The following is a 27,836-nucleotide window of genomic DNA, read 5'->3' on the forward strand; positions in this document are numbered from 1 at the left end:
AGTCTGCGTGGTCAGTCGCCACTCACCTCCTACAGGAGACAGCGGCAAATCCTTCCACACGACAACAGGTTTCACAGGGGCCCCGTGTCTCCAGGGGGCCCCCTTGAGAGCCTCCGAGGCTTTTAAGTGGACTTGAGCCAGCTGCAATGTTGTTGATATATATATATGTATATATATATATATACTCAAAGAGGAAAATTCATCATTTGAAAATAAAGTGTGAGGAATAAAATAAAAGTTCTGTTATTTGTTGTAAGCACGTGCTAGAAAAAGAATTGCCGAATATGTGATTGTTCAACGTTGTGTGTGTTGCGCGCATGTGTGTCTGAGTCCGTATGTTGCAAGCTAAACTCTGCTGATCACTAGGCATGGCACAATGCAAGCAGGTGCGAGGCACGCCGACGTGGTCGCTATGGTTGGGGCTTGTAACCAGGTAGGATCTAAAGTCAGAGGAACCCGATCTGTGAGTGGAGCCCGTTTTGAAAATGAATAAATTTGACCCTAGACCCCCCCCCACACACCAATGCAAACAGACACACACACACACACACACACACACACACACACACACACACACACACACACACACACACACACACACACACACACACACAAACAGGCCCAGCGCCCATGGTGCTGGCGTTTGTATTGTGGCGACATGCCTTCAACGTGACCCCTGCATCGTATTTTTAGTCAAGGCTATTTATTGTTCCACTTCCTTGTAGCCGACGGACCTTCCATAGTGTTCTCTGGACAGGGTCAGGCGTCATGCTGGGGGGTCTTTATAGCTGGTCTGCCGGAGGATGGGAGATCATATAGAATGCAAGGCTTTCGGTGCTCCTTTCCTTGTGGTTCATACATACATACATTCAACTGTAGTTGTATCAGTGTAGCCTTTGAAGTCAATGATGAATTGCAATCGCAAGCTCAGTGACGTTTATCTTAAATACAGCGGGATGAGGCTACTGGGGAGGAAATTGAACAATGCACTGTTTAAGGTAGATGGAAAAAGGTCCCAACTTTTCTTTTTTAGGTCAATCCAACATACTTCATTTGAATCCTTCATCTGAATCCTAGTCTAGTTCTTTGGCTCTGGTACATGTTATTTTGCACACAGCCCTAAAATCTATAACACAGAGCACATATCTACATCACTTACCTACACCTTGCTACTTGAGCGATACTAAAGAAATTTGTCCGTGACGATGGCCATTTTATTTTACCTCCCCTAGATTGTGTGACGGGCTGCTCTATAATGCATTGTTTCCCTCCATTGCTCCTTTGATGAAATTTAGTGGCAAATAAAATGTAATGACCCTTGTGGTTCTCAAGACCATTGAACCTTGATCTCCCTCCTCTCCCAGCTGCCGACCACACACACACACACACACACACACACACACACACACACACACACACACACACACACACACACACACACACACACACACACACACACACACACACACACACACACACACACACACACACAGGTATTTTAACAGGCCAGACCCATTGTCTTTTCCCCAAGAATTAAATGCTTGACTTGCATAGCTCTTATTTTGGAAGCGTCTGTGTATTTGTATGTGTGTGTGTTTATGTATGTGCAAGCTACAAGAGTTGTGTGTCATTTTTTGTGTGTGTATGTGTGTGTGTGTGTGTGTGTGTTTGTGTGTGGGTCTGTGTGTGTGTGTGTGTGTGTGTGTGTGTGCGTGCCCTTGATCGGGTGGGGGAGAGTGCGAGGCCACCGTGTCCCTTTTATTTGCATCGCTATTGGTAAAACATGCCTTGCAGTGGTTATAACCTGCATGAATGGGCCAATTGAGGGGTCCCGTTATTCCCCTAAAGGCAGGTAAAGCGATAACCTCTGAGCAGCCAGTACAGTAGCAGGGGTGGCCTGGAGCCAGATGACGTCTTGGGTATGTCTGGCTCGGGGTGTTTGTGTCTCAAAATCCAGATTATCATCAAAGAACGATGACCACCACAGCTCCCCCCCCTTCCTCACACGGACACACACACACACACACACACACGCATAAATGCATCTACATTGCAACACACCCACACACACACACTATCCACAACCCATATGCATGTCTAATATCAGCTTACTGAGGGAAAATAGTACACAGGAACATTTATTTGCAACACTTCTCAGTACAAGGTTTTCAATGATTTTAACCCGCTTGATGTTTGACAACTTCACCCAACAGACTTACTTTCAGACTTCAATACCCCTGCTGGTATTGCTGCTCGATGCTTGGTGTGATCACAATAAATTAACAACCTTTCTCTCCTCCTGCTGCGGCCCATCTGGTGAGTTAGCCCATTTAAATGTCACAGCATTCAATAACGTTAAGTCTCCAAAAAATGATATATCAACCGGTATAGATTATTACGATAACAAGTAGTGTCTCGGAACCAACATTGCCACACTGACTCACAATTGAAAACCAAAGGGAGGAGAAACAAAATAGAGGCCTAAGGAAAAAAACGTTGGATGCCTCTCTTGAGACAACAGCAATCCGCAGTCATTTTGCTGCAAAAAAAACAACCAGCAATGGAATGGGTAGCTGGCAGCAGTACCCCAGTAGCAGAGTGCTACTGGGCTGTGCATGCAAATAACAAAGGAATAATACATATGTAAATGTAATTAAGCCTTTTTTTGGTCATAACATAAACACTGCTATGTTATATATGCCAATGTTTTCCCCCTTCTTCAATTGAAGAAAACAAGCAGAATTTGCATAAAATCAACATTCATATAGCAACCAACATAGCCCGAATTAAACTCTTCAGGAGGGTGCGTCATAGCCAGGCTACCATGCTAATTCATTGTATGGCAACATGTGAGGTTGTCCATATCATGAAGGAAGTCTATATTAGCTTACTAATTTTTCATTCATTGGCAGTGTTGCCCAGTCAATTTCACTGCCATGATATATGATGGTAGGCTTAGATGCTAAACAGAAAAGCCCAAAGCACTGCATTTTCTCAGTGTGTTTATTCATCTGCTTTTATATTGTGCATGTGAACAAACCTTAGATTCTGGATTGGGATTTGAAAGCGTTGTGACACCAGCATTACTGGTCAATGGCGCGACCCTTAATGCGGTTACTGTGGTGAAATACTACCCTCTAGGATCTCAGGATAAACACATTTGTGCCATGTTGCTAAGCGCAAAATGAACAACTCTACTCGATTAGAACCCTTCGTGGGGCAAACAATGCATTGCATCGCCAGATATGTCCCTGGTGTGATTTATCGCGTCCCTCTTTCCACACACGTGTGAAGATGTGGTGAGAAACTATAATCACCAGCTTAAAAACAATATATGCTAATGTAGGGCCTAGTACATGCTGTTCACTTGATATGCATGTCTTTCTTTGTGAAAAGTAGGCTAGAAACGTCCTGACTTTGTGTGTGTGTGTGTAAATGATTTATTCGTAGCCTTCAATTGGCTTAGGTTACAGGCGTAGTCTGACACAGATCGTTACATTCTTTAATTGAATTAATACAATATGTCAGTTAATATTTTGCTGAACCAAAGCAGCAAACATTGCAGCAAGAATTGTCCCATTTCATATAGCTCAGTCAAAACCGAGATATTCCCCACCAAGTGTATTCAATGTCAATCAGGTTAGTACATATAATCAAATTGTCTTTCCTTCCAGAGAGCGAGAGACAACACAAACAAACTACATAACAGACCCAGATGCTAATGATGCTGATGCTGTAGATATCTTTATAAATATGTATATATATATTCAACAAAGACCTGTTCAGGTTTTCTCTTTGTCTCAAATGTTAAAACAGGTCACACCACTCATTTTCTTCCAGTTATTTCATAGATAGGGGCTGGGGACAACTGCAGCACACAATGTCCGTAATCAGACACTCTGAATTGATCACGAGTCGATGTCAGGGTCAGAGACACGCACACCAATTAAAAAAGAACATGCAGAGCAACTCCACAGACGAGACCCTCCACATTAAAAAATGTGGAGGAAGGAAACAAAAAGTCTCTGGATCTAGCCCATTCTCAACAGCTCAAAAATGGCAGGAAATCATTCAGTAGAATCGGGGAGTGACAGGAGCACTGTCTGACGGAGAGTCGGACGACATGTCCCCACTGACAGCCTAACCCAACGTTGACGGCGGGGAACCTCAATTTTGACCCCCGTGACCCTGTAAGCTTCCTGACCCTCGACCCCATTGAACCCCAACCCCAGCCACAGCACGCCGTCTCTGGCCATGTGACCCCTGGAAATGACCCCCCCAGCCCCCCCAGGAAACTGTCCCTGTCATTCATCTTTGACAAGTAGGAATCATGCAGTCAAACGTTCACATTGGTATTGCCTTGTTTTTTAATCACTGTAACGATGGCGTTCAAGAACGAATACCTTGTTTCATAAAAAATAGACTAATAGTATTTAGCCTTATAGTTTCAACTGAGGGCTCTGAAATTATCAAGGTGTAAAAAAACCCGATTGTTTTACTTTTAGCTGTATAGATGAGTGGGGGATTAACTTTTTACCGATAATCAACTTAACCATTCATAACCATTTTAGGTACATTTTCCTAAAAATATAGGCTACAATCAAATGTTTTAATTGGTAAAACGTTTTATATAGCATTTCACTCAAATACTTACACTATGGCGCCCCCTAAAGGGCATACAAGCTTAGCAAGCAATACTAATGAAAAGTATTTAAAAAACACAATTAATAGGAGACAGGCCATACATTGCATGGATACAGATATAAATTGGAACCTTCTTGCATTCGATTTAGATGGGGAAGGTCCACAAATCAGGCTACGGAATGGATGTCTGAGTGTCTGACATTTAAGAATTTGCTGAGAAATTATTTATGTAGCCTATGAAGTAATGCTTATGCAAAAAACTATCACATTCTCAGATGCAAGGTTTATTTAGGAAACATGAGCAACATTGATAATAATTTGCTATGCCTTCCCAATCATTTGTGGGGACTGCGATCTCTTATTAGTTAAGACAAAAAGGTTTTAAGTAATCGATTTCCTTATAAAGTTAAAAATAAACCAGATATTTCTAATAGCTGAGAAAAACTTTTATTATAGAAAAAGATATTAACAAGAGAGAAGGTAAAGAAGCTGAATCACAAGCTACATACAAGACATTAACAGTCTCCAGTCTCCAACAGGGGGTCCACGGAGGTACTGCAGGGGGGGTCGCGAACGTTTTGATTGATTAGAGATTTTATTTTAATTGCGTGGAAAACGTTGAAGACCCCTGTTCTAATCTATTTTAGTTATCTGCACAATTCCACAGTGAAGCATGACCAGAGTGGAAGCAGGCCAGCAGTAGAGCTTCATGAATGCACCGCAGCATGAATAGCCTTGACAATTCTGGTCAGGTAGTTTTTGTCTGGAGATACTGATGACACAATTTCTTCAAGGCGGCGTACGCTGCAAGTTAAGAACATATGTCAAAATGTAGATTAATGTACAATATAGTCATTTATTTTTTATGGAGGACAGGACAAATATGAGAGAGAAGTCAGTGGCTTGAACGAGGGATGGAATGACATGCACACACTAAAATCATGTGCTTTGAGTAAATGCCCACATTACATTACATTGCTATGTGCCCTCAATTGCCCCCTGGGGACAAATAAAGTTTTTTAAATCAAATGATGATCTAAAAAGGATCAAATCCCAGAAGAAAATGGGTAACTCCAACTCACCTAGTCGATCCAATATGATTTTTGAAGTCCTGCAATTGGAGTGGAGAACAGGGGTAGGCCATCGTGACTGCCAGTGACAACTCAAACTCAACCATGGCCTCCAGGCTGCTGAAGACGATGTGAACACTAGTGGCAGAACGACAGGAGGGGACATGTAGCTTACTGCTTACACATAACAGTACACTATCGTCTATACGTTTCTGGATCCATAGCTTGGAGATACCATGTCTTAGAGAAATCAGTTAGGGGTATCGTTTTAGCCCGGTACACAGACGATTGTCATTCTTTATATGCTCTGACATGCGTGTTCGACGTCCCTTCGCTTTAGACAGATGACCAGCATACCTGGCCCGGGTCATGCCATTCCCGTTGATATAATATAACATGGGGGTATGTGGGATTCACAAAGACTTTACAGAGCAGTGCCCTATAAGAGCGCCATTTAGACATTTTCTTAAACAACTAAGCTGGCTACCGCTAATCCGTCACACACTTAGATCCTGACAGTTTGGTCTGCGCCTGTTGATAACTACCCTTGGAAATCTATAATAACGTGGTAATAAGGGCAAAAAAGAGTATCTAGAAGTATGCTTATGACACCTGGATAAAACCTTGGAGGGTGATGAATCAACAAACAAGCGGCACTGCATACCATCATCAAAAACAGAACAAACAATCTGTTTATTCTGCCACTGAAGGAAAAAGGAGAAGAGCGGTTACCGCTTGCCCACACAGCGGATGTCCGAGATCTTGAACGTCACAGATCCCCAGTCCCTCAGGCGCCGCACCTCCTCGCCCAGCAGCCGGAGGCGGCTCACCACCAGGGCCACGTCATGCAGCAGCTGGGGGGGGGGGGGGCAGCACCGTTCATAGATAGGACCGTCAGCCCTTAGCTTTGCCTCCTCTATTTTTTCTCCTCTGTTTTCAACAGTATGAATCGGGCACAACTGATACAGGACTGTGGAGTGTGTGTGGACGATGGCTGTCTGAAGCAGCCTGCGCAGGCTAAAGTCAGACTGACTGGACTCGGGGATGGGTGAGGCTGCACACCTGTTGTACATTGAGTAATCAACGTGCACAGGTTAAACCAGCCATCACCACACACACTCCTGTATCATGGCAACCTGAAGAACGAGTTCATGTGTGGTTTCAAATAAAACCATTCTGAAAACGACCTCCAACAAGATGCAGACTTCCATTGGTTCCACTGGGCCAGGAGCGAGGGCGCCCCCTGCTGGCCAGCGGCCTTGAACCCCTCTCGGGGCTTCGTGGGGGTGGTTAGGATATGGGGGGCATGAGTTTCTTATGTGCATGTGGTTAGAAGAAGAGGCAGAATGCATCTGTTTAATTAGGTGTGTTTATGTAGGGGATCTTGTACAAAGTACGATCAAAGCAGCTCTCATGTATAATCTGGGTATTCTTCCACACCTTGGCCAGTAGTTAAATTAGATGAACCCAGGGGATGGCAGGAGGGAAATGCACTGGAAAGGTAGCATGTAAAAGCCCTCATAATGGAGTCAAGATTATCAATCTAATCTGTAATATGAATGGCAATGAACAGAGTACCAGAAGGTTGGATGAGGTCTGCTAAAGCCACACACGCTAAAGCTGTGCACATGAACTGTATTTAAAGGCCAGGAAATTGATGATATCAAGTCCAAAATCACCCCGTTATTAATTATCAACCCATTTTCAAAGGAGGGAGAACAGCATGACGCGATTGGAAGAGAGAAAAATCGGTCAGCCCTCAAGTTATTATTTTTTATATTAATAAAATATATATGTTTTCTGATGGCTTACCTTAGGGACGCATCGGCTGCTAAGATATTTTCCCACCCAGGGGCTTTGTCCGCTGATGAAGTCTGACACAAGTGTGTGAACAAGACGGGCATGGCACTCCGACTTCTCCTCTGGTTGGACCCAAACAAAATGCCATGAATAAATAATACTGGAAATTGTAGTGTAGTCTATACAATACTAAAATAGTATGTAATATTTATTGTTTACAGCATTCAGCGAAAATAACATTAACATGAACATACAAGAGGCGGCTATATAAGACGTGACGTTTGGCGGGGGTGAATAGGACTCCTGCGACAATATACCTACAGTTGAACAGTTGAACAGTAAAACATGTAAACATAGTTTTCTTCGCACTCACCATCTAATTCCAGCTTGAAATTGATGTCCAAGATATTCCTCTCATCGCGTCCTTCACCTGATAATGAGAAAACATTGAGTCTTTACATCTGAGTAGAAACAGACTTCTGTTGCAAAGTGAAGGACCACAATACCAGGGTTTCCTGCTAGATATGAGCAACAAGTGTCCTTACCGGCGCCTGTATCAAAGACCACCTCTAAAAGCAGCGATCCATAGAGGAAGGAGTAGACGTCATAGTCGGCCCTTCTCTCTGCCAGCTTCCACTCATTCAGCCTGCATAGGGTTGGGTCAGAAGGGGAAACGCGTGGTTAGAAAAGGTTAGTGAGGGAAAGAATGAATGTGTGTTTTATTAAACCATAGTGAATTCATGAATAAATTAATGTATGCTGACCTGCGCAGCAGTGTGAATTGGCCATTCAAATCCTGAATCTCCGCTTCAAGCCTTTTCACCTGGTCCACGTTGCACTTCTTCTGCACTTCCATTTCACACATTTGTCTGAGGGAAACACAAGCATTGGGCATTATTGACGCATAGATAGCAATACATAAGATAGTAATAGACAGAAATGGACAGCTAGTAAGTCTCTCTTGACAAAGAGAGACCTCAATGAGAGATATACAGAATAAATAAGGTTCAATAAAATAAACAAATAGCTAATATAACCATAGAACACTTCAACGGGTCGAGACCACAAGATGGTCTATTTGACAAAGGTAAATTGCTGTCTTTTCATATGATTGAAGGCTTAATGAGTGCAGGGATTAACAATGTGATACATTTCACATTACTTATAATACAAACATTACACACATACCTTTCCTTATCAGCAATCTCTATTGTGACTTTCTCCAATCCTGCAAATATAAGGGGATTATACATGTATTCTTGATGTCAATAAATAATTCACGTAATCTTTTAATATATTTTGCTTGAAGTACCTAGTTGACCTGACTTTAAAGTCAATTTGCTGTCACCTGAACCGTTTTCTTCAACTGCTGCAAGTTCTGGGAAACAACAATAACAAAGTTGACAATAACAAATTTACTTGAATGGCTGACACTGCACTCGCGTCTCATTTCCTTCAGTCTCATTACCTGTTTCTAGTTCCTGGATGCAGTCGTCCAAACTTTTCAGCATCCCGTCTGCTTCCTCCGTCTTCCCTCGCAACCTCTGCCGTTCCTCCTAAGAAAAAAGAAAGTAACAAATACATTTCAACCTTTAGGTTCTGTTTTAGTTGTGAGAATGAAGTAAAAAGGGCCACATAGGATAGAAACAGATGAATGGCCTGCCCTTACCAGATTAGCCTGTAGGAGATTTGAATATAGAGCCTCTTTCATTTCATGCGACTGAGCCTTGCTTCTTTTCCGGAAAAAGTAACTTCTCTCCTTCATCTTCGAACCAAATATTTTCAGCTGTGGATGAAAAAATACACATTAGATTCCCACCATAATTATTAAATTACTTGAACGTTAAATACATACATTTCCTTATTCTCACTTTAACTACACACCTGCCTGTCGAAAAACACTTCTGATCTATAACCATGCTGCACTTACCATCCCATTTGAACCGACCGGTGTACAGGAGTAATAATAAGTAATACTATACTAAAGACCTGGCCACATTGTTATCGTCCAAGTTACTTTGCTTCAGCTGCCTTGAATTTTAGATACTTTCATAACAATTTTGCTCCTATGATAAGTTGTTAATTAGTAGAAGAGAGAACTATAAAGCAATTACTTCATCCTCTGAAAAACATTTCAACTCTTCCCAAAGAGGTTGGTTGACAGTGTGTAAAAGTCTTGCTTGGTCCTTCATTCGAGCCTTTAACCTGGGCAGAGAAAACATAAAACGCATATGAGAATGCAGTCACTGGTTTTCCTTTGAGCTCAGTAGCAAAGTGCAAGATTAAACCCACCTCTCAACCTTCTCTGCAAGGTTCTTGTGCTCAGCCTCATACACCATCTGCTTGGGATGGTGAATGTGCCGGTTCTTCAGCAGGTTCTCTGTCGTGTGGCCCAGATGGGATGCAAGCTGCATATGAGTGGGTCAGAACGTTTCGTTAATAGCTGTTAGCATATTAATCTGGATCATTATCCGATGGGGAGAATTAGTTTTACCTTGCCCGGAAGGATGCTCTGTCGAGGATTGTGAATGACAAAATCGATGTTTAGGAGTTGAAAGAACTCAGATACCGTTATGCTCTCATCCGCAACGTTCTAGAATTGAAGGAGAGAATAATTAAACAATTAACTACTGAAAGAATAAATGGCTTTACTTTTTTTCTGTAGGTTGTAGCCATACCTTCCGGAAATCATTGGTATAGTCCATATGGCCTTCAAGCTGGGATTCAAACAAGCTTTGTTTGAGAGCTGAAAAATATATAAAACTGACTCAGACACAAAATCCAAAAGGATGAAATATTAAGTGCGAGAGTGACAAGGCTAACCAGACAGTCAATTAGAATCACTTTAGTGTAAGAACTTACTTGATTCAAATGTTGTTTCAGATCTTAGCTGGGATGTGCTATGGTTAGATACATCTTTAGCCTTGGCCATGACTGCTGGAGTCAAAGGTAATGTGCCAAGACACTTTCCTTTCTCTGGGGACTGGTTCGGCTGGGGAAACAACATAACGATAAGGATGTATGGGTCAATAAGGCCCATTACAAAACACAAATGTATGCAAACTATTTACTTCACCTACCGTTTCTATGTTGCTTTCCGAAGAGATCCTCCTCCTTTTTTCTGCCGCCATCATGTCTTCGCCATCTACTGGTGAAGTTCTCTCGCACTGGGAGTCACTTGGATGACCAGGCAACAGTTCCCATACTACTTCCTCCGACGTACCTTGCAAGTGTCGCCCATGAAGTGAACTACCATCTTCATTGGTGGATTGTGGATTCTCGTTGACCATAGACGTATCCTCTTCACTGCTGATGTTAGGAAGAACTTCATCGACGATGTTGTCACTCATGCCGCTGCTCACCTGATGTGTGGCTACTTCGTAATCGTGTTCTCTCCCAGGCATCCTGCAACTGCTGCGTGGGCGTTTGGGCAAAATAAGTCTGGATAAGAGGCTTCTTCTATTCAACTTCAGAGGACCAGTTACACAGGGTTGTTGCTCTTCAGCGGACTGTTCTGGTTGTGTATAGTCTGCATTGTCTGTCGTCTGTGTTTCAAGATTATGTTGTAGGGCAGTCAAGGGGGTTTTATCAGAGATTCCGTCTGAGGCCGATTTGGGTTGAGACAAGGGTGCATCGCAAACGTCCACAGATATCCTCTCTGTTGGTTCATTGAGCAGGCAGCTCATGCGCCTTATTTTAAATCGTAGATCCGCCAAACTCATTCGTCTAGACTTGGTAGAAGAGGTATCGTCAACTCCATCAACTGCAGCTGTAATGCATGGGGCGCTTTCTAATCCACATGACAAAGAACAGTTTTCTTGGCTCGAGTCAGAACCATCGTTCTTTTGCATTGTCGCTGATTCAGGTGATGCACCAAATCCATTAGCATTCCCAGGGCTATTCTTATTCACTGAAAGTGGTGTAGATTTCACATCATTTTGTGATGCATCCAATTGATCGTTGAGGTCAGAGACTTTGGTGACTTTGCCATCTAATGAAAACATGGATCTAGAAAAGGTAGAGGTATAGTTAGGAATAGTTCCATTTTGGGCCAGTTTCATACCTCCAAAAGCAGTCAATCCATGTGATCTGTTCTTAAGATGGTCACCAAGGTTTTCTCGACTTTCAGAGTGATTGGGAGACAAGCCTTCAGGTGGTCCAGTCACCTTTGAGTCGTTTTGAGAGGAATCATCTGGACAATGGACATCCTTTGATTGAATCGCAACAATGTGGCTTCCTCCGATGACAATCTCATCTGGATTCCCCGATTCGGATGAGCTCATGTTAAACACATTAACATGCATGCCAGGCGATTTTTCTTCGAACAAAGCTAGACTTTTCCTTCCCCTGTGAAACAGTGTATTTGAAATGCCTGTACTTCTAGTCAACTCCACATCCTCAGAACACAAGGTTTGCCTGTCATTTTCCTGGTTGGCTTCAGGGAAAATCAGTGATGGCTTCACAAAAGTAAGATGTTTGGTCTCGATTAGTCTTGTCTGACAACTGGTGAACTCCATCTCCGAGTCAGTTTCAGTATTGGTTTGGATTTTATCCTCGCAATAGCCACTCTCTGCAACATCATCTACTTTACGGCAAGTAGCCGCAAAAGCCAAACTCTTTCGCTTGTTCCCCAAAGACTTGACCGGATTAAGGTTTTTGGCATCGATTGCAACAGTCTCAGACTCAGAATTATAACGCTCAAACCCTTCACGCCTACTGGTCACTCCACCCATGACTTCCTCAGAGTGTAATAATGTATTTGAATGAAGGCTCTCAGGCATTTCCCCGCCAAATTCATTCTGTAAGGTGATCTGCGTAGATGCTTTTGTAAACGCTGCCATGAAAGCCATACTTCCACGTTTCGCAGGTACATCGACATCTTTCATTTCAAAGACTCTAGTGGCACAGGTTGTAAATTCCATGTCATTGTCTTCTGATGGGTTATTCCACTCTGTGCTAGATTTCAGAATATCTTGACTCATTTGCAATAGCTCGACTCCATGTAGGCTTACACTGGCAGCGGTCTGGCTTTGTGTCATTTCCATGTTAACAACCTCAAAATTATCAGTGGCCATCTTTACCAGGTTCAATGCATTATCCGGTTGGTGGTCAGCCATTACTCTTACTGATCCTCCAGAAGTAACAGTATATGAGGGCTTCCCCAAATCGAGATCCTTTGCTTCAATGACCCTAGTTTGACATGTTGTAAAGTCCATATCAAGTTCAAAGTCTTCACTGTTTTTGAAACGATCTGTGATAGGAAACCGACTCATTCCCTGTTGCTTTGTCATCGTAGTCACAGCATGGAGGCTTTTGGAGTCAATAGCAGCAGTCTGACTTATTGTCAGTGGAACATTTTGTTCCACTTTGTGCAGCACAGAATTGTCCTTGGGCAAACTTGGCTTAGAAAAGCTGGCTAGGAGTTTTTCAAATGCTGGATCAAAATGGCGCACTGACGAGGATGAGATTTTAGGCAATATACATGGCTCAGCTTTCCTCCTGTCCATGGACATTAAGAAATCCATGTTCGCACAGGTAGGGAGCATCTCACCATCTTGATAGGGCAAGTCTGAATCATTGGTAATCACAACAGTGTGACTGTGTGTAACATCTAAATCGTCATCATGGGCAGAAAACATCATCGTCTTCTCTCCAAAGAGATCTTCTGCATCATGGCTGACCATAGATACCTCCTAGTGGGAGAATACTAATTAGAATCCATGTTATACATGGATGTTGTTCATACTCATTATGAGTAGGGTAATGATGATAATTACACTGCAAAGAAGCTGATAAATTTAAACCTCACCTTTCTTTGTTGGAAAGTTTGCAAAGGAGCGTACAACAAGTTCTCCATGTCTAAAATGTACCGTTTCGATTGGGAAAAGGACCACATTATCAGCACTGTTTCAAAGATGTATTAATAATTCCAAGTAAAAGTTATTTCATTCAATTTGGCTACCTACCAGCGATTGGTTGTTTCCCCTTTTCAATGACACCTATAGGGTTTCTTTAAATGGATAACATGGGAGACATTTTTTTTAGAATGGTTTTGATAGCAGACATTATTTGAGATGTACCGGTACTTTGGAAGTCCACTTACCTGTTGTCAGGATTAATTGCGGCTATGAAAAGAAGATGACGAAATTAAGGAATCATTTCAATTAAGATCTAACAGCCCATCATGGTCCAAAATGTTATTTATATATATTCTGAAAAAGGAGAGAGCTAACAGTAGGCCACAATCAAATTATCAATCAGAAATGTATCTGCGCTAACACACCAAAAAGAACACAGACACACGGTGTAACTGTTCCTTTAACGCAATTGAAGTCACAATTTTCAAATCGGCGGCGCACACACACACACACACACACACACACACACACACACACACACACACCCCCCCCCCCCCAAGGTAGGTCCGATAATAAATGTATGTACATTTAGTTATTCCACTTTCTTTTACTGATATAAACCTTGGGTAGGCTCATAATGGCATCAAATGCTTTGTTCCTTGTCTGTGCCCTAGCATAAATGTCACCCCAACAAGAAAGAGTATACGTGATGATGCGAGTTATTTGTCCAGTAACATATGCTGTCCATGCAGGTGGTACATTTGCAATGGATAAGTCTCTTATGTTTCACCGGCATCCAGTGTCTCCCCCACACACACACCATTATTACTTACCACTTATGTCTTGTAGAGGTTTTCGGACCGGTGAGCCGTTTCTATTTTCCCTAAAAAATAAGATTACAATTAAATGTGAAACAGCACTGTGATGAACAAAATATTTTTGTCCAGCTATTGTATCTTACTTTGAAAATAGCAGAACATCAGTTGCAGGTGCAAAACTGACTCTTCTTGAATTCCTCTTTTCCACAGGCATGGCAACTTCAACCTTTTTTAAATAATTAAGATGAAACATAAAGAGTATAATGATGCAAGAATTATATTTTGGAAAAATCTAAATTTCATGGTTTGGTTGGCATTTCAGTAATATAAGTGATTACCGGAGATTCCAGAAGCTCTGGGTCAGGAAAATCGAAAGATGTCCGTGGCGCTTTTAAAATCTTACAACAGATTAAAACAAACCATTGGTCATCCAATATTTATACCATGCACATTATTTTTTACAAAGACCATGTTGCATTATTATTTATTTTAAATATAATAATAATATCAGTGTTTCCCACACATTGACGAGACTATGGCGCCCCGCCATAGTCTAATTTCGGCCGCCATAGTCTCTGCGTGCACATGAAGTTTTTTTTTTTTTTTTTTGCTCAGACGAAGTTCGTGTCGCTCTCATTGGGATTGCATGAGAGCACGAAGTTCGGCTGTCTGCCTGCGACTGTGCCGAATAGCCTTCTGCAGCCGAATCCAAGTTGGCAATCCTTGACCTTTATTTAAATGAGAGTCTGGCGAATCGTGATGAAAGCCAATCAGTTTAGCGTGCGTGTGCTTACGTTGCAGAGGGTCTTGAGTTGTCTAAAAAATAGAGAGAGCGCGACATTCGGAATTTTGCATTAACGTATGAGCACTACCTTAACAGCATCCATGATCAGTAAGTTAACTAACTGTAAACATACGATGCTCACAGTGATGCATTTTTAGATGCATACTGTTTGAGAACATAGAACTCCGTTTGACCTAGTGCACACGCAAACATAAAAACTGAGTTTCTGAGTTTTTATAAATGATCGTTTCCCATGATAAAAACTCTGTTTTCGTGTAGCCTAAATGAAAGGGCAAAACGTATGAAAACATGTGTTTTCCCATTGTGTAAACGGGGGGTTTATACAAATGTATAGCCTATGAAACGATTGAGAAGGTGACATTTAGGCCACGCCATTGTGTTTAAATAGGCGTACACTGAAAAAAGAAGATTGGCCATCTGTTGTGTAGAATGTATATCTGCAGAAATATACACCAAGAACAGCTAAAGATAATTCCATAATTTATTATTTCATCTGAATGCAACGTGAGCTGCAACAATAGTGCACCACAACTCAACAAATACAAAGTCCATAATCAATACCAAGGAATTAGTTTTTTGTTAGTGTTAGTTTACTATTAGTAGGCAAACTACCGCGCATGTCCGGTTGAATGCCGCCCCCCCCCCCATAGTCTCCAAAATTTCTGTGGGAAACACTGATAATAATAACATAGGGAAAAAAGGGTTGATTTTAAATCCGTTTCACTAACCGAAATGCGGCGCCTGGACTTTCCAATATTTGACCTGCAACATAAATTAAAAAACAGATGTAATACCATTGTACTGATGACCAAAAATTGACTCTTTGTCATAGTTTGAGTCTTGTAGTTTAATTTAAACCAAAAGCTTCATGATGAAGGGAATTCAATCCATTTAAACAAATTATGTTTGTGATAATGTAAAAATTATCCCCTTTAACATCACATCAGTAGTAATTTTTCTATCAAGTGAACAAGTCACTCACATATTCTTTAGAGGGTCAGGCGACTCCATCTACAATTGGAATAAAAACAAATCATTGTTACAGAAAAAAACATTTGCAATTCAAAGTTAACAAAGAAGACCCCACTATTGCATTCTGAAACATAGAACATGTTATAGATTTGATAGCGATTACATAATAAGCTCACCCACCAGTCACCCCTCATGCATGGAAAGTGACAGAACTACAATTAAAAATGAACCACTAATTTGAGAAAATACAAAAGTTATACTCTAAAGCTAGATCAAGAAAGTTCATTGAATCAGGTTCAGTCGGCTATAATTTAAAATATAACGTTAATGCAAATTAAACGTGGCCAACTTGCCAGTTTGTTTCACCTCCATAACCTGTTTATACTGACAATTCAGTTTAGAATGTATGCTTAATGCATGCATTACGCCCCATCAACAAAGCACCATTTCAAATCACCCATTCAATCAATCATCATTCTTATTTACAAATATTCTTTCAAACGTAACTGTTGATCGTTATACTAGTGACCATACTGTTGCATTAATATGTTTGGCGTTATTTAGTGAATCACTAAAGAGTAAAACACTTGCTATAATATAACGTTAGCTGAAAGCATTATAGTTAGCCCTAGCACGTAGCAGCTATGTGCTATAACATGTGATTAGCTGTGTAAAACTAGCTGTCAATGACTGCCCCAGTAAAACCAAAATAGATGACTATACCTTGAATATGTCAACAATTCCAACGGGTCGGAATAAAAGGTGAGCTTTGTCTTTACTCAACACAATGAACCTTCATGGTATAACTCCATAACTGTGCCGAACAACATTGACGTTAACGTTTTTGAAAAACCCGCCTTTACGCATGCGCTGTTTAACATTTATGCCTTTCAAATGTTCAGGATGCTCGCGCTGGAAGTTTTACGTGCTTTTTAACCGAGCATAAGAATTAATCAGAATATATTCTCTATCTCATCCATAGGAAGGATTTACTTTGAAAACGAAATTATACAATTATTATAATTAAAATGTAATACAGGAAGCTCGTTTGGCAAACAGGATATGACCAATTAAGGGGGGCAGTTTTTCAAATTTGAAGATCATTTTTTGACATCGGATAATAGAGAAGTAAGAATTTTTTATATATTTGATCACAGTGTATCTGCGGAAGGCATATTCATGCAGTTAGTTAATGCTACGATATATATATATATATATATATATATATATATATATATATATATATATATATATATATATATATATATATATATATATATATATATATATATATATATATATATATATATATATATAAATATATACTCAAAGAGGAAAATTCATCGTTTGAAATAAAGTGTGAGGAATAAAATAAAAGTTCTGTTATTTGTTGAAAGCACGTGCTAGAAAAAGAATTGCCCAATATGTGATTGTTCAACGTTGTGTGTGTTGCGTGCATGTGTGTCTCTGCGTCCGTAAGTTGTAAGCTAAACTCTGCTGATCACTAGGCATGGCACAATGCAAGCAGGTGCAAGGCACGCCGACGTGGTCGCTATTGGGGCTTATAACCAGGTAGGACCTAAATTCAGAGGAACCCGATCTGTGTGTGGAGCCCGTTTTGAAAATGAATAAATTCGACCCTAGCCCCCCCATACCAACACACGCACACACCAGGCCCAGTGCCCTTGGTGCTGGCGTTTGTATTGTGGCGACAGAACTTCAACGTGACCCCTGCATCGTATTTTTAGTCAAGGCTATTTATTGTTCCACTTCCTTGTAGCCGACGGACCTTCCATAGTGTTCCCTGGACAGGGTCATGCTGGGGTGTCTTTATAGCTGGTCTCCCGGAGGATTGGAGATCATATAGAATGCAAGGCTTTCGGTGGTCCTTTCCTTTTGGTTCATACACATTCAACTGTAGTTGTATCAGTGTAGTCTTTGAAGTCAATGATGAATGGCAATCGCAAGCTCAGTGACGTTTATCTTAAATATAGCGGGATGAGGCTACTGGGGAGAAAATTGAACAATGCACTGTTTAAGGTAGATGGAAAAAGGTCCCAACTTTTCTTTTTTAGGTCAATCCAACATCCTTCATTTGAATCCGTCATTTGAATCCTAGTCTAGTTCTTTGGCTCTGGTACATGTTATTTTGCACACAGCCCTAAAATCTATAACACAGAGCACATATCTACATCACTTACCTACACCTTGCTATATGAGCGATACTAAAGAAATCGACAACACATGGTCCGTGACGCTGGCCATTTTATTGTACCTCCCCTAGATTGTGTGACGGGCTGCTCTATAATGCATTGTTTCCCTCCATTGCTCCTTTGATGAAATTTAGTGGCAAATAAAATGTAATGACCCTTGTGGTTCTTAAGACCATTGAACCTTGATCTCCCTCCTCTTCCAGCTGCCGACCACACACACACACACACACACACACACACACACACACACACACACACACACCATTTTAACAGGCCAGACCTTTTCCCCAAGAATTAAATGCTAGGCTTGCATAGCTCTTATTTTTGAAGCGTCTGTGTATTTTTTTGTGTGTGAGTTTATGTATGTGCAAGCTACAAGAGTTGTTCGTCATTTTTTGTGTATGTGTGTGTGTACCCTTGATCGGCTGGGGGAGAGTGCGAGGCCACAGTATCCCTTTTATTTGCATCGCTATGGGAAAAACATGCCTTGTAGTGGTTATAACCTGCATGAATGGGCCAATTGAGGAATCCCGTTATTCCCCTAAAGGCAGGTAAAGCGACCTCTGAGCAGCCAGTACAGTAGCAGGGGTGGCCTGGAGCCAGATGACGTCTTGGGTATGTCTGTGTCTCCAAAATCCAGACCACCACAGCCCCCTTACACACACACACACACACACACACACACACACACACACACACACACACACACACACACACACACACACACACACACACACACACACACACACACACACACACACACACACACACACACACACACTGCAACACACACACACTGCAACACACACACACACACACACACACTATCCACAACCCATATGCATGTCTAATATCAGCTTACTGAGGGAAAATTGTACACAGGAACATTTATTTGCAACACAATTACACACACTCAGTACAAGGTTTTCAATGATTTTAACCCTCTTGATATTTGACAACTTCACCCAACAGACTTACTTTCAGACTTCAATACCCCTGCTGGTATTGCTGCTCGATGCTGGATGTGATCACAATAAAATAAAAAACCTTTCTCTCCTCCTGCTGCGGCCCATCTGGTGAGTTAGCCCATTTAAATGTCACAGCATTCAATAACGTTAAGTCTTCAAAAAATGATATATCAACCGGTATAGATTACTACGATAACAAGTAGTGTCTAGGAACCAACATGGCCACACTGACTCACAATTGAAAACCAAAGGGAGTAGAAACAAAATAGAGGCCTAAGGAAAAAAACGTTGGATGCCTCTCTTGAGGCAAAAGCAATCCACAGTCATTTTGCTGCAAAAAAAAACACCAGCAATGGAATGGGTAGCTGGCAGCAGTACCCCAGTAGCAGAGTGCTACTGGGCTGTGCATGCAAATAACAAAGGAATAGCAGCAGAGCTTCATGAATGCACCGCAGCATTAATAGCCTTGACAATTCTGGTCAGGTAGTTTTTGTCTGGAGATACTGACGACACAATTTCTTCAAGGCGGCATACGCTGCAAGTTAAGAACATATGTCAACATGTAGATTAATGTACAATATAGTCATTTATTTTGTATGGAGGACAAGACAAATACGAGAGAGAAGACAGTGGCTTTAACGAGGAATGGAATTACTATGTACACACTAAAATCATGTGCTTTGAATGCCTACATTACTTTGGTAGAGGCAGTAAAGCAAGTATGATACATTGACATATATGCAAATCAAATGATGATGATCTAAAAAGGATCAAATCCCAGAAGAAAATGGGTAACTCCAACTCACCTAGTCGATCCAATATGATTTTTGAAGTCCTGCAATTGGAGTGGAGAACAGGGGTAGGCCATCGTGACTGCCAGTGACAACTCAAACTCAGCCATGGCCTCCAGGCTGCTGAAGACGATGTGAACACTAGTGGCAGAACGACAGGAGGGGACATGTAGCTTACTGCTTACACATAACAGTACACTATCGTATATACGTTTCTGGATCCATAGCTTGGAGATACCATGTCTTAGAGAAATCAGTTAGGGGTATCGTTTTAGCCCGGTACACAGACGATTGTCATTCTTTATATGCTCTGACATGCGTGTTCGACGTCCCTTCGCTTTAGACAGATGACCAGCATACCTGGCCCGGGTCATGCCAATCCCGTTGATATAATAAAACATGGGGGTATGTGGGATTCACAAAGACTTTACAGAGCAGTGCCCTATAAGAACGCCATTTAGACATTTTCTTAAACAACCAAGATGGCTACCGCTAATCCGTCACACACTTAGATCCTGACAGTTTGGTCTGCGCCTGTTGATAACTACCCTTGGAAATCTAAGATAATGTGGTAACAAGGGCAAAAAAGAGTATCTAGAAGTATGCTTATGACACCTGGATAAAACCTTGCAACGGAGGGTGATGAATCAACAAACAAGCGGCACTGCATACCATCATCAAAAACAGAACAAACAATCTGTTTATTCTGCCACTGAAGGAAAAAGGAGAAGAGCGGTTACCGCTTGCCCACACAGCGGATGTCCGAGATGTTGAACTTCAAGGATCCCCAGGTCCTCAGGAGCCGCACCTCCTCGCCCAGCAGCCGGAGGCGGCTCACCACCAGGGCAAAGTCATGCAGCAGCTGGGGGCGGGGGGGGCAGCAGCGTTCATAGATAGGACCATCAGCCCAGCTGGGGGGCAGCACCGTTCATAGATAGGACCGTCAGCCCTTAGCTTTGCCTCCTCTATTTTTTCTCCTCTGTTTTCAACAGTATGAATCGGGCACAACTGATACAGGACTGTGGAGTGTGTGTGGACGATGGCTGTCTGAAGCAGCCTGCGCAGGCTAAAGTCAGACTGACTGGACTCGGGGATGGGTGAGGCTGCACACCTGTTGTACATTGAGTAATCAACATGCACAGGTTAAACCAGCCATCACCACACACACTCCTGTATCATGGCAACCTGAAGCACGAGTTCATGTGTGGTTTCAAATAAAACCATTCTGAAAACGACCTCCAACCAGATGCAGAGACTTCCATTGGTTCCACTTGGGCCAGGAGCGAGGGCGCCCCCTGCTGGCCAGTGGCCTTGAACCCCTCTCGGGGCTCCGTGGGGGTGATTAGGATATGGGGGGCATGCGTTGCTTATGTTCATGTGGTTAGAAGAAGAGGCAGAATGCATGTGTTTAATTAGGTGTGTTTATGAAGGGGATCTTGTACAATTGTACAAAGTACAATCAAAGCAGCTCTCATGTATAATCTGGGTATTCCTCCACACCTTGGCCAGTAGTTAAATTAGATGAACCCGGGGGATGGCAGGAGGGAAATGCACTGGAAAGGTAGCATGTAAAAGCCCTCATAATGGAGCTAAGATTATCAATCTAATCTGTAACATGAATGGCAATGAACAGAGTTCCAGAAGGTTGGATGAGGTCTGCTAAAGCCACACACGCTAAAGCTGTGCACATGAAATGTATTTCAAGGCCAGAAAATGTATGATATCAAGTCCAAAATCACCCCGTTATTAATTATCAAACCATTTTCAAAGGAGGGAGAACAGCATGACGCGATGAGAAGAGAGATAAATCGGCCAGCCCCCCCCCCCCTTTTTATATTAATAAAATATATAATATGTTTTCTGATGGCTTACCTTAGGGACGCATCGACTGCTAAGATATTTTCCCACCCAGTGGCTTTGTCCGCTGGTGTACTCTGACACGAGTGAGTGAACAAGACGGGCATGGCACTCCGACTTCTCCTCTGGTTGGACCCAAACAAAATGCCATGAATAAATAATACTGGAAATTGTAGTGTAGTCTATACACTACTACTATACCAGATCCTTTTTTTTTGGTGTGTGTGTGTGTGTGTGTGTGTGTGTGTGTGTGTGTGTGTGTGTGTGTGTGTGTGTGTGTGTGTGTGTGTGTGTGTGTGTGTGTGTGTGTGTGTGTGTGTGTGTGTGTGTGTGTAAATAGTTAGTAATATTTATTGTTTACAGCATTCAGCGAAAATACCATTAACGTGAACATACTGTGTGGTTGAACAGAACCACATGTAAACATAGTTTTCTTCGCGCTCACCATCTAATTCCAGCTTGAAATTGATGTCCAAGATATTCCTCTCATCGCGTCCTTCACCTGATAATGAGAAAACCTTTTGGTCTTTACGTTTAAGTAGAAACAGACTTTTGTTGCAAAGTGAAGGACCACAATAGCAGGGTTTCCTGCTAGACATGAGCAACAAGTGTCCTTACCGGCGCCTGTATCAAAGACCACTTCTAAAAGCAGCGATCCATAGAGGAAGGAGTAGACGTCATAGTCGGCCCTTCTCTCTGCCAGCTTCCACTCATTCAGCCTGCATAGGGTTGGGTCAGAAGGGGAAACGCGTGGTTAGAAAAGGTTAGTGAGGGAAAGAATGAATGTGTGTTTTATTAAACCATAGTGAATTCATGAATAAATTAATGTATGCTGACCTGTGCAGCAGTGTGAAATGGCCATTCAAATCCTGAATCTCCGCTTGAAGCCTTTTCACCTGGTCCACGTTGCACTTCTTCTGCACTTCCATTTCACACATTTGTCTGAGGGAAACAGAAGCAGGCATTATTGACAACATAGATAGCAATACATAAGATAGTAATAGACAGAAATGTACAGCCAGTAAGTCTCTCTTGACAAAGAGGTGCCAAACCTCAATGAGAGATATACAGAATAAATAAAGGTTCAATAAAACAAACAAATAGCTAATATAAGCATAGAACGGGTCGAGACCACAAGATGGTCTATTTGACAAAGGTAAATTGCTGTCTTTTCATATGATTGAAGGCTTAATGAGTGCAGGGATTAACAATGTGATACATTTCACATTACTTATAATACAAACATTACACACATACCTTTCCTTTTCAGCAATCTCTATTGTGACTTTCTCCAATCCTGCAAATAGAAGGGGATTATACATGTATTCTTGATGTCAATAAATAATTCACGTAATCTTTTAATATATTTTGCTTGATGTACCTAGTTGACCTGACTTCAAAGTCAGTTTGCTGTCACCTGAACCGTTTTCTTCAACTGCTGCAAGTTCTGGGAAACAACAAAGTTGACAATAACAAATTTACATGAATGGCTGACACTGCACTCGCGTCTCATTTCCTTCAGTGTCATTACCTGTTTCTAGTTCCTGGATGCAGTCGTCCAAACTTTTCAGCATCCCGTCTGCTTCCTCCGTCTTCCCTCGCAACCTCTGCCGTTCCTCCTAAGAAAAAAGAAAGTAACAAATACATTTCAACCTTTAGGTTCTGTTTTAGTTGTGAGAATGAAGTAAAAAGGGCCACATAGGATAGAAACAGATGAATGGCCTGCCCTTACCAGATTAGCCTGTAGGAGATTTGAATATAGAGCCTCTTTCATTTCATGCGACTGAGCCTTGCTTCTTTTCTGGAAAAAGTAAATTCTCTCCTTCATCTTCGAACCAAATATTTTCAGCTGTGGAAGAAAAAATACACATTAGATTCCCACCATAATTATTAAATTACTTGAACGTTAAATACATACATTTCCTTATTCTCACTTTAACTACACACCTGCCTGTCGAAAAACACTTCTGATCTATAACCATGCTGCACTTACCATCCCATTTGAACCGACCGGTGTACAGGAGTAATAATAAGTAATACTATACTAAAGACCTGGCCACATTGTTATCGTCCAAGTTACTTTGCTTCAGCTGCCTTGAATTCTAGATACTTTCATAACAATTTTGCTCCTATGATAAGTTGTTAATTAGTAGAAGAGAGAACTATAAAGCAATTACTTCATCCTCTGAAAAACATTTCAACTCTTCCCAAAGAGGTTGGTTGACAGTGTGTAAAAGTCTTGCTTGGTCCTTCATTCGAGCCTTTAACCTGGGCAGAGAAAACATAAAACGTACATGAGAATGCAGACACTGGTTTTCCTTTGAGCTCGGTAGCAAAGTGCAAGATTAAACCCACCTCTCAACCTTCTCTGCAAGGTTCTTGTGCTCAGCCTCATACACCATCTGCTTGGGATGGTGAATGTGCCGGTTCTTCAGCAGGTTCTCTGGCGTGTGGCCCAGATGGGACGCAAGCTGCATATGAGTGGGTCAGAAGTTACGTTTAGTTAATAGCTGTTAGCATATTAATCTGGATTATCATCCGATGGGGAGAATTAGTTTTACCTTGCCCGGAAGGATGCTCTGTCGAGGATTGTGAATGACAAAATCGATGTTTAGGAGTTGAAAGAACTCAGATACCGTTATGCTTTCATCCTCAACGTTCTAGAATTGAAGGAGAGAATAATTAAACAATTAACTACTGAAAGAATAAATGGCTTTACTTTTTTTCTGTAGGTTGTAGCTATACCTTCTGGAAATCATTGGTATAGTCCATATGGCCTTCAAGCTGGGATTCAAACAAGCTTTGTTTGAGAGCTGAAAAATATGTAAAACTGACTCAGACACAAAATCCAAAAGGATGAAATATTAAGTGTGAGAGCGACAAGGCTAACCAGACAGTCAATTAGAATCACTTTAGTGTAAGAACTTACTTGATTCAAATGTTGTTTCAGATCTGAGCTGGGATGTGCTACGCTTAGATACATCTTTAGCCTTGGCCATGACTGCTGGAGTCAAAGGAAATGTGCCAATACACTTTCCTTTCTCTGGGGACTGGTTCGGCTGGGGAAACAACATAACGATAAGGATGTATAGGTCAATAAGGCCCATTACAAAACACAAATATATGCAAACTATTTTACTTCACCTACCGTTTCTATGTTGCTTTCCGAAGAGATCCTCCTCCTTTTTTCTGCCGCCATCATGTCTTCGCCATCTACTGGTGAAGTTTTCTCGCACTGAGAGTCACTTGGATGACCAGGCAACAGTTCCCATACTACTTCCTCTGACGTACCTTGCAAGTGTCGCCCATGAAGTGAACTACCATCTTCATTGGTGGATTGTGGATTCTCGTTGACCATAGACGTATCCTCTTCACTGCTGATGTTAGGAAGAACTTCATCGACAATGTTGTCACTCATGCCGCTGCTCAGCTGATGTGTGTCTACTTCGTAATCGTGTTCTCTCCCAGGCGACCTGCAACTTCTGCGTGGGCGTTTGGGCAAAAGGTTTCCCATTGACAGTCTGGATGAGAGGCTTCTTCTATTCAACTTCAGAGGACCAGTTACACAGGGTTGTTGCTCTTCAGCGGACTGTTCTGGTTGTGTATAGTCTGCATTGTCTGTCGTCTGTGTTTCAGGATTATGTTGTAGGGCAGTCAAGTGGGTTTTATCAGAGATTCCGTCTGAGGCCGATTTGGGTTGAGACAAGGGTGCATCGCAAACGTCTACAGCAATCCTCTCTGTGGGTTCATCGAGCAGGCGGCTCATGCGCCTTATTTTAAATCGTAGATCCGCCAAACTCAATCGTCTAGACTTGGTAGAAGAGGTATCATCAACTCCATCAACTGCAGCTGTAATGCATGGGGCGCTTTCTAATCCACATGACAAAGAACAGTTTTCTTGGCTGAGGTCAGAACCATCGTTCTTTTGCATTGTCGCTGATTCAGGTGATGCACTAAATGCATTAGCATTCCCAGGGCTATTCTTATTCACTGAAAGTGGTGTAGATTTCACATCATTTTGTGATGCATCCAATTGATCGTTGAGGTCAGACACTCTGGTGACTTTGCCATCTAATGAAAACATGGATCTAGAAAAGGTAGAGGTAAAGTTAGGAATAGTTCCAGCAGTCAATCCATGTAATCTGTTCTTAAAATGGTCACCAAGGTTTTCTCGACTTCCAGAGTGATTGGGAGACCAGCCTTCAGGTGGTCCAGTCACCTTTGAGTCGTTTTGAGAGGAATCATCTGGACAATGGACATCCTTTGATTGAATCGAAACACTTTGTCCCACTTTGTCTAGCATATAATTGTCCTTGGGCAAACTCTGCTTAGAAAAGTTGGCTAGGGGTTTTTCAAATTCCAGATCAAAATGGCGCACTGACGAGGAAGAGATTGTAGGCAAAGTACATGGCTCAGCTTTTTTCCTGTCCATGGACATAAAGAAATCGATGTTCGCACAGGTAGGGAGCATCACACCATCTTGATAGGGCAAGTCTGAATCATTGGTAATCATAACAGTTTGACTGTGTGTAACATCTATGTCGGCATCATCGGCAGAAAACATCGTCTTCTCTCCATAGAGATCTTCTGCATCATGGGTGACCATAGATACCTCCTGGTGGGAGAATACAAATTCGAATCCATGTTATACATGGATATTGTTCATACTCATTAGTAGGGTAATGATGATAATTACACCGCAAAGAAGCTGATCAATTTAAACCTCACCTTTCTTTGTTTGGAAATTTGCAAAGGAGCGTACAACAAGTTCTCCATGTCTAAAGGACCACATTATCAGCACTGTTTCAAAGATGTATTAATAATTCCAAGTAAAAGCTATTTCATTCAATTTGGCTACCTACCTACCAGCGATTGGTTGTTTCCCCTTTTCAACGACACCTATAGGGTTTCTTTAAATGGATAACATGGGAGAAACACAAAAATGTTAGAATGGTTTTGGTAGCAGACATTATTTGAGATGTACTTTGGAAGTCTACTTACCTGTTGTCAGGATTAATTGCGGCTATGAAAAGAAGATGGGCGAAATTAAGGAATCATTTCAATTAAGATCTAACAGCCCATCATGGTCGAAAATGTTATTTATATATATATTCTGAAAAAGGAGAGAGCTAACAGGAGACCTCAATCAAATTATCAATCAGAAATGTATCTGCGCTAACACACCAAAAAGAACACACACAACGGTGTAACGGTTCCTCTAACGCAATTGATGTCACAATTTTCAAATCGGCACACTATAACTATATATATATATATATATATATATATATATATATATATATATATATATATATATATATATATATATATATATATAGTTGATTTAAACCCAAGGTAGGTCCGATAATAAATGTATGTACATTTTGTTATTCTATTTTCTTTTACTGATTTAAACCTAGGGTAGGCTCATAATGGCATCAAATACTTTGTTCCTTGTCCGTGCCCGAGCATGAATTTCGCCCCAACTAGAAAGAGTTTACGTGATAAAGTGAGTTAATTGTCCAGTATGCTGTCCATGCAGTTGGTACATTTGCGATGGATAAGTCTGTTATGTTTCACCGGCATCCAGTATCCCAGTGTCCCCCTCTTCCCCCCCCCACAAACACACACACACCATTATTACTTACCACTTAGATCTTGTAGAGGTTTTCGGACCGGTGAGCCGTTACTATTTTCCCCAAAAAATAAGATAGCAATTAAATGTGAAACAGCACTGTGATGAACAAAATATTTTTGTCAAGGCTAATGTATCTTACTTTGAAAATAGCAGAACATCAGTTGCAGGAGCTAAACTGACCCTTCTTGAATTCCTCTTTTCCACAGGCATGGCAACTTCAACCTTTTTTAAATAATTAAGATGAAACATAAAGAGTACAATACGGAAGAGGATTAGGGCCAAACATAAGAAAAAAAAATAGTTCTGACTTTAATCTCAGAATTCTGATGTTAAAGTCAGAGTGATTAGGAGACAAGCCTTCAGGTGGTCCAGTCACCTTTGAGTCGTTTTGAGAGGAATCAT

The 27,836-nt window shown here is 41.5% G+C and overlaps 1 protein-coding gene across 1 annotated transcript; it reads right to left on the reverse strand.

The window, feature by feature from the left end:
• Window positions 1–5,068: 5,068 nt before the first annotated feature.
• Window positions 5,069–27,836, reverse strand: LOC115534470 (uncharacterized). The gene is made up of 23 exons (XM_030345464.1): window positions 27,811–27,836; window positions 27,574–27,656; window positions 27,445–27,485; window positions 26,798–26,819; window positions 26,663–26,706; window positions 26,525–26,574; window positions 24,945–26,411; window positions 24,726–24,855; window positions 24,542–24,609; window positions 24,358–24,456; window positions 24,152–24,267; window positions 23,974–24,064; window positions 23,529–23,645; window positions 23,328–23,415; window positions 23,214–23,243; window positions 23,054–23,093; window positions 22,634–22,738; window positions 22,415–22,515; window positions 22,242–22,298; window positions 21,812–21,921; window positions 6,447–6,568; window positions 5,727–5,852; window positions 5,069–5,448 (listed from the first exon to the last, which is right to left on the reverse strand). The coding sequence occupies exons 2-23, from the start codon at window positions 27,642–27,644 to the stop codon at window positions 5,352–5,354; spliced, it is 3,192 nt and encodes a 1,063-aa protein (XP_030201324.1). The 5' UTR covers window positions 27,645–27,656; window positions 27,811–27,836; the 3' UTR covers window positions 5,069–5,351.

This window comes from Gadus morhua, chromosome 21 (genome assembly GCF_902167405.1).
Source record: "Gadus morhua chromosome 21, gadMor3.0, whole genome shotgun sequence".
Lineage (NCBI taxonomy): Eukaryota > Metazoa > Chordata > Actinopteri > Gadiformes > Gadidae > Gadus > Gadus morhua.

Excerpts from the sequence above, each read along its gene's own strand:
- LOC115534470 (XM_030345464.1), bottom strand. The coding sequence starts at position 27,644 with ATGCCTGTGGAAAAGAGGAATTCAAGAAGGGTCAGTTTAGCTCCTGCA. Across the intron at positions 27,486-27,573 it reads GATGTTCTGCTATTTTCAAA|TAACGGCTCACCGGTCCGAA; the intron begins GTAAGATACATT and ends TGGGGAAAATAG. Across the intron at positions 22,299-22,414 it reads GGTCTTTGATACAGGCGCCG|GTGAAGGACGCGATGAGAGG; the intron begins GTAAGGACACTT and ends TCTCATTATCAG.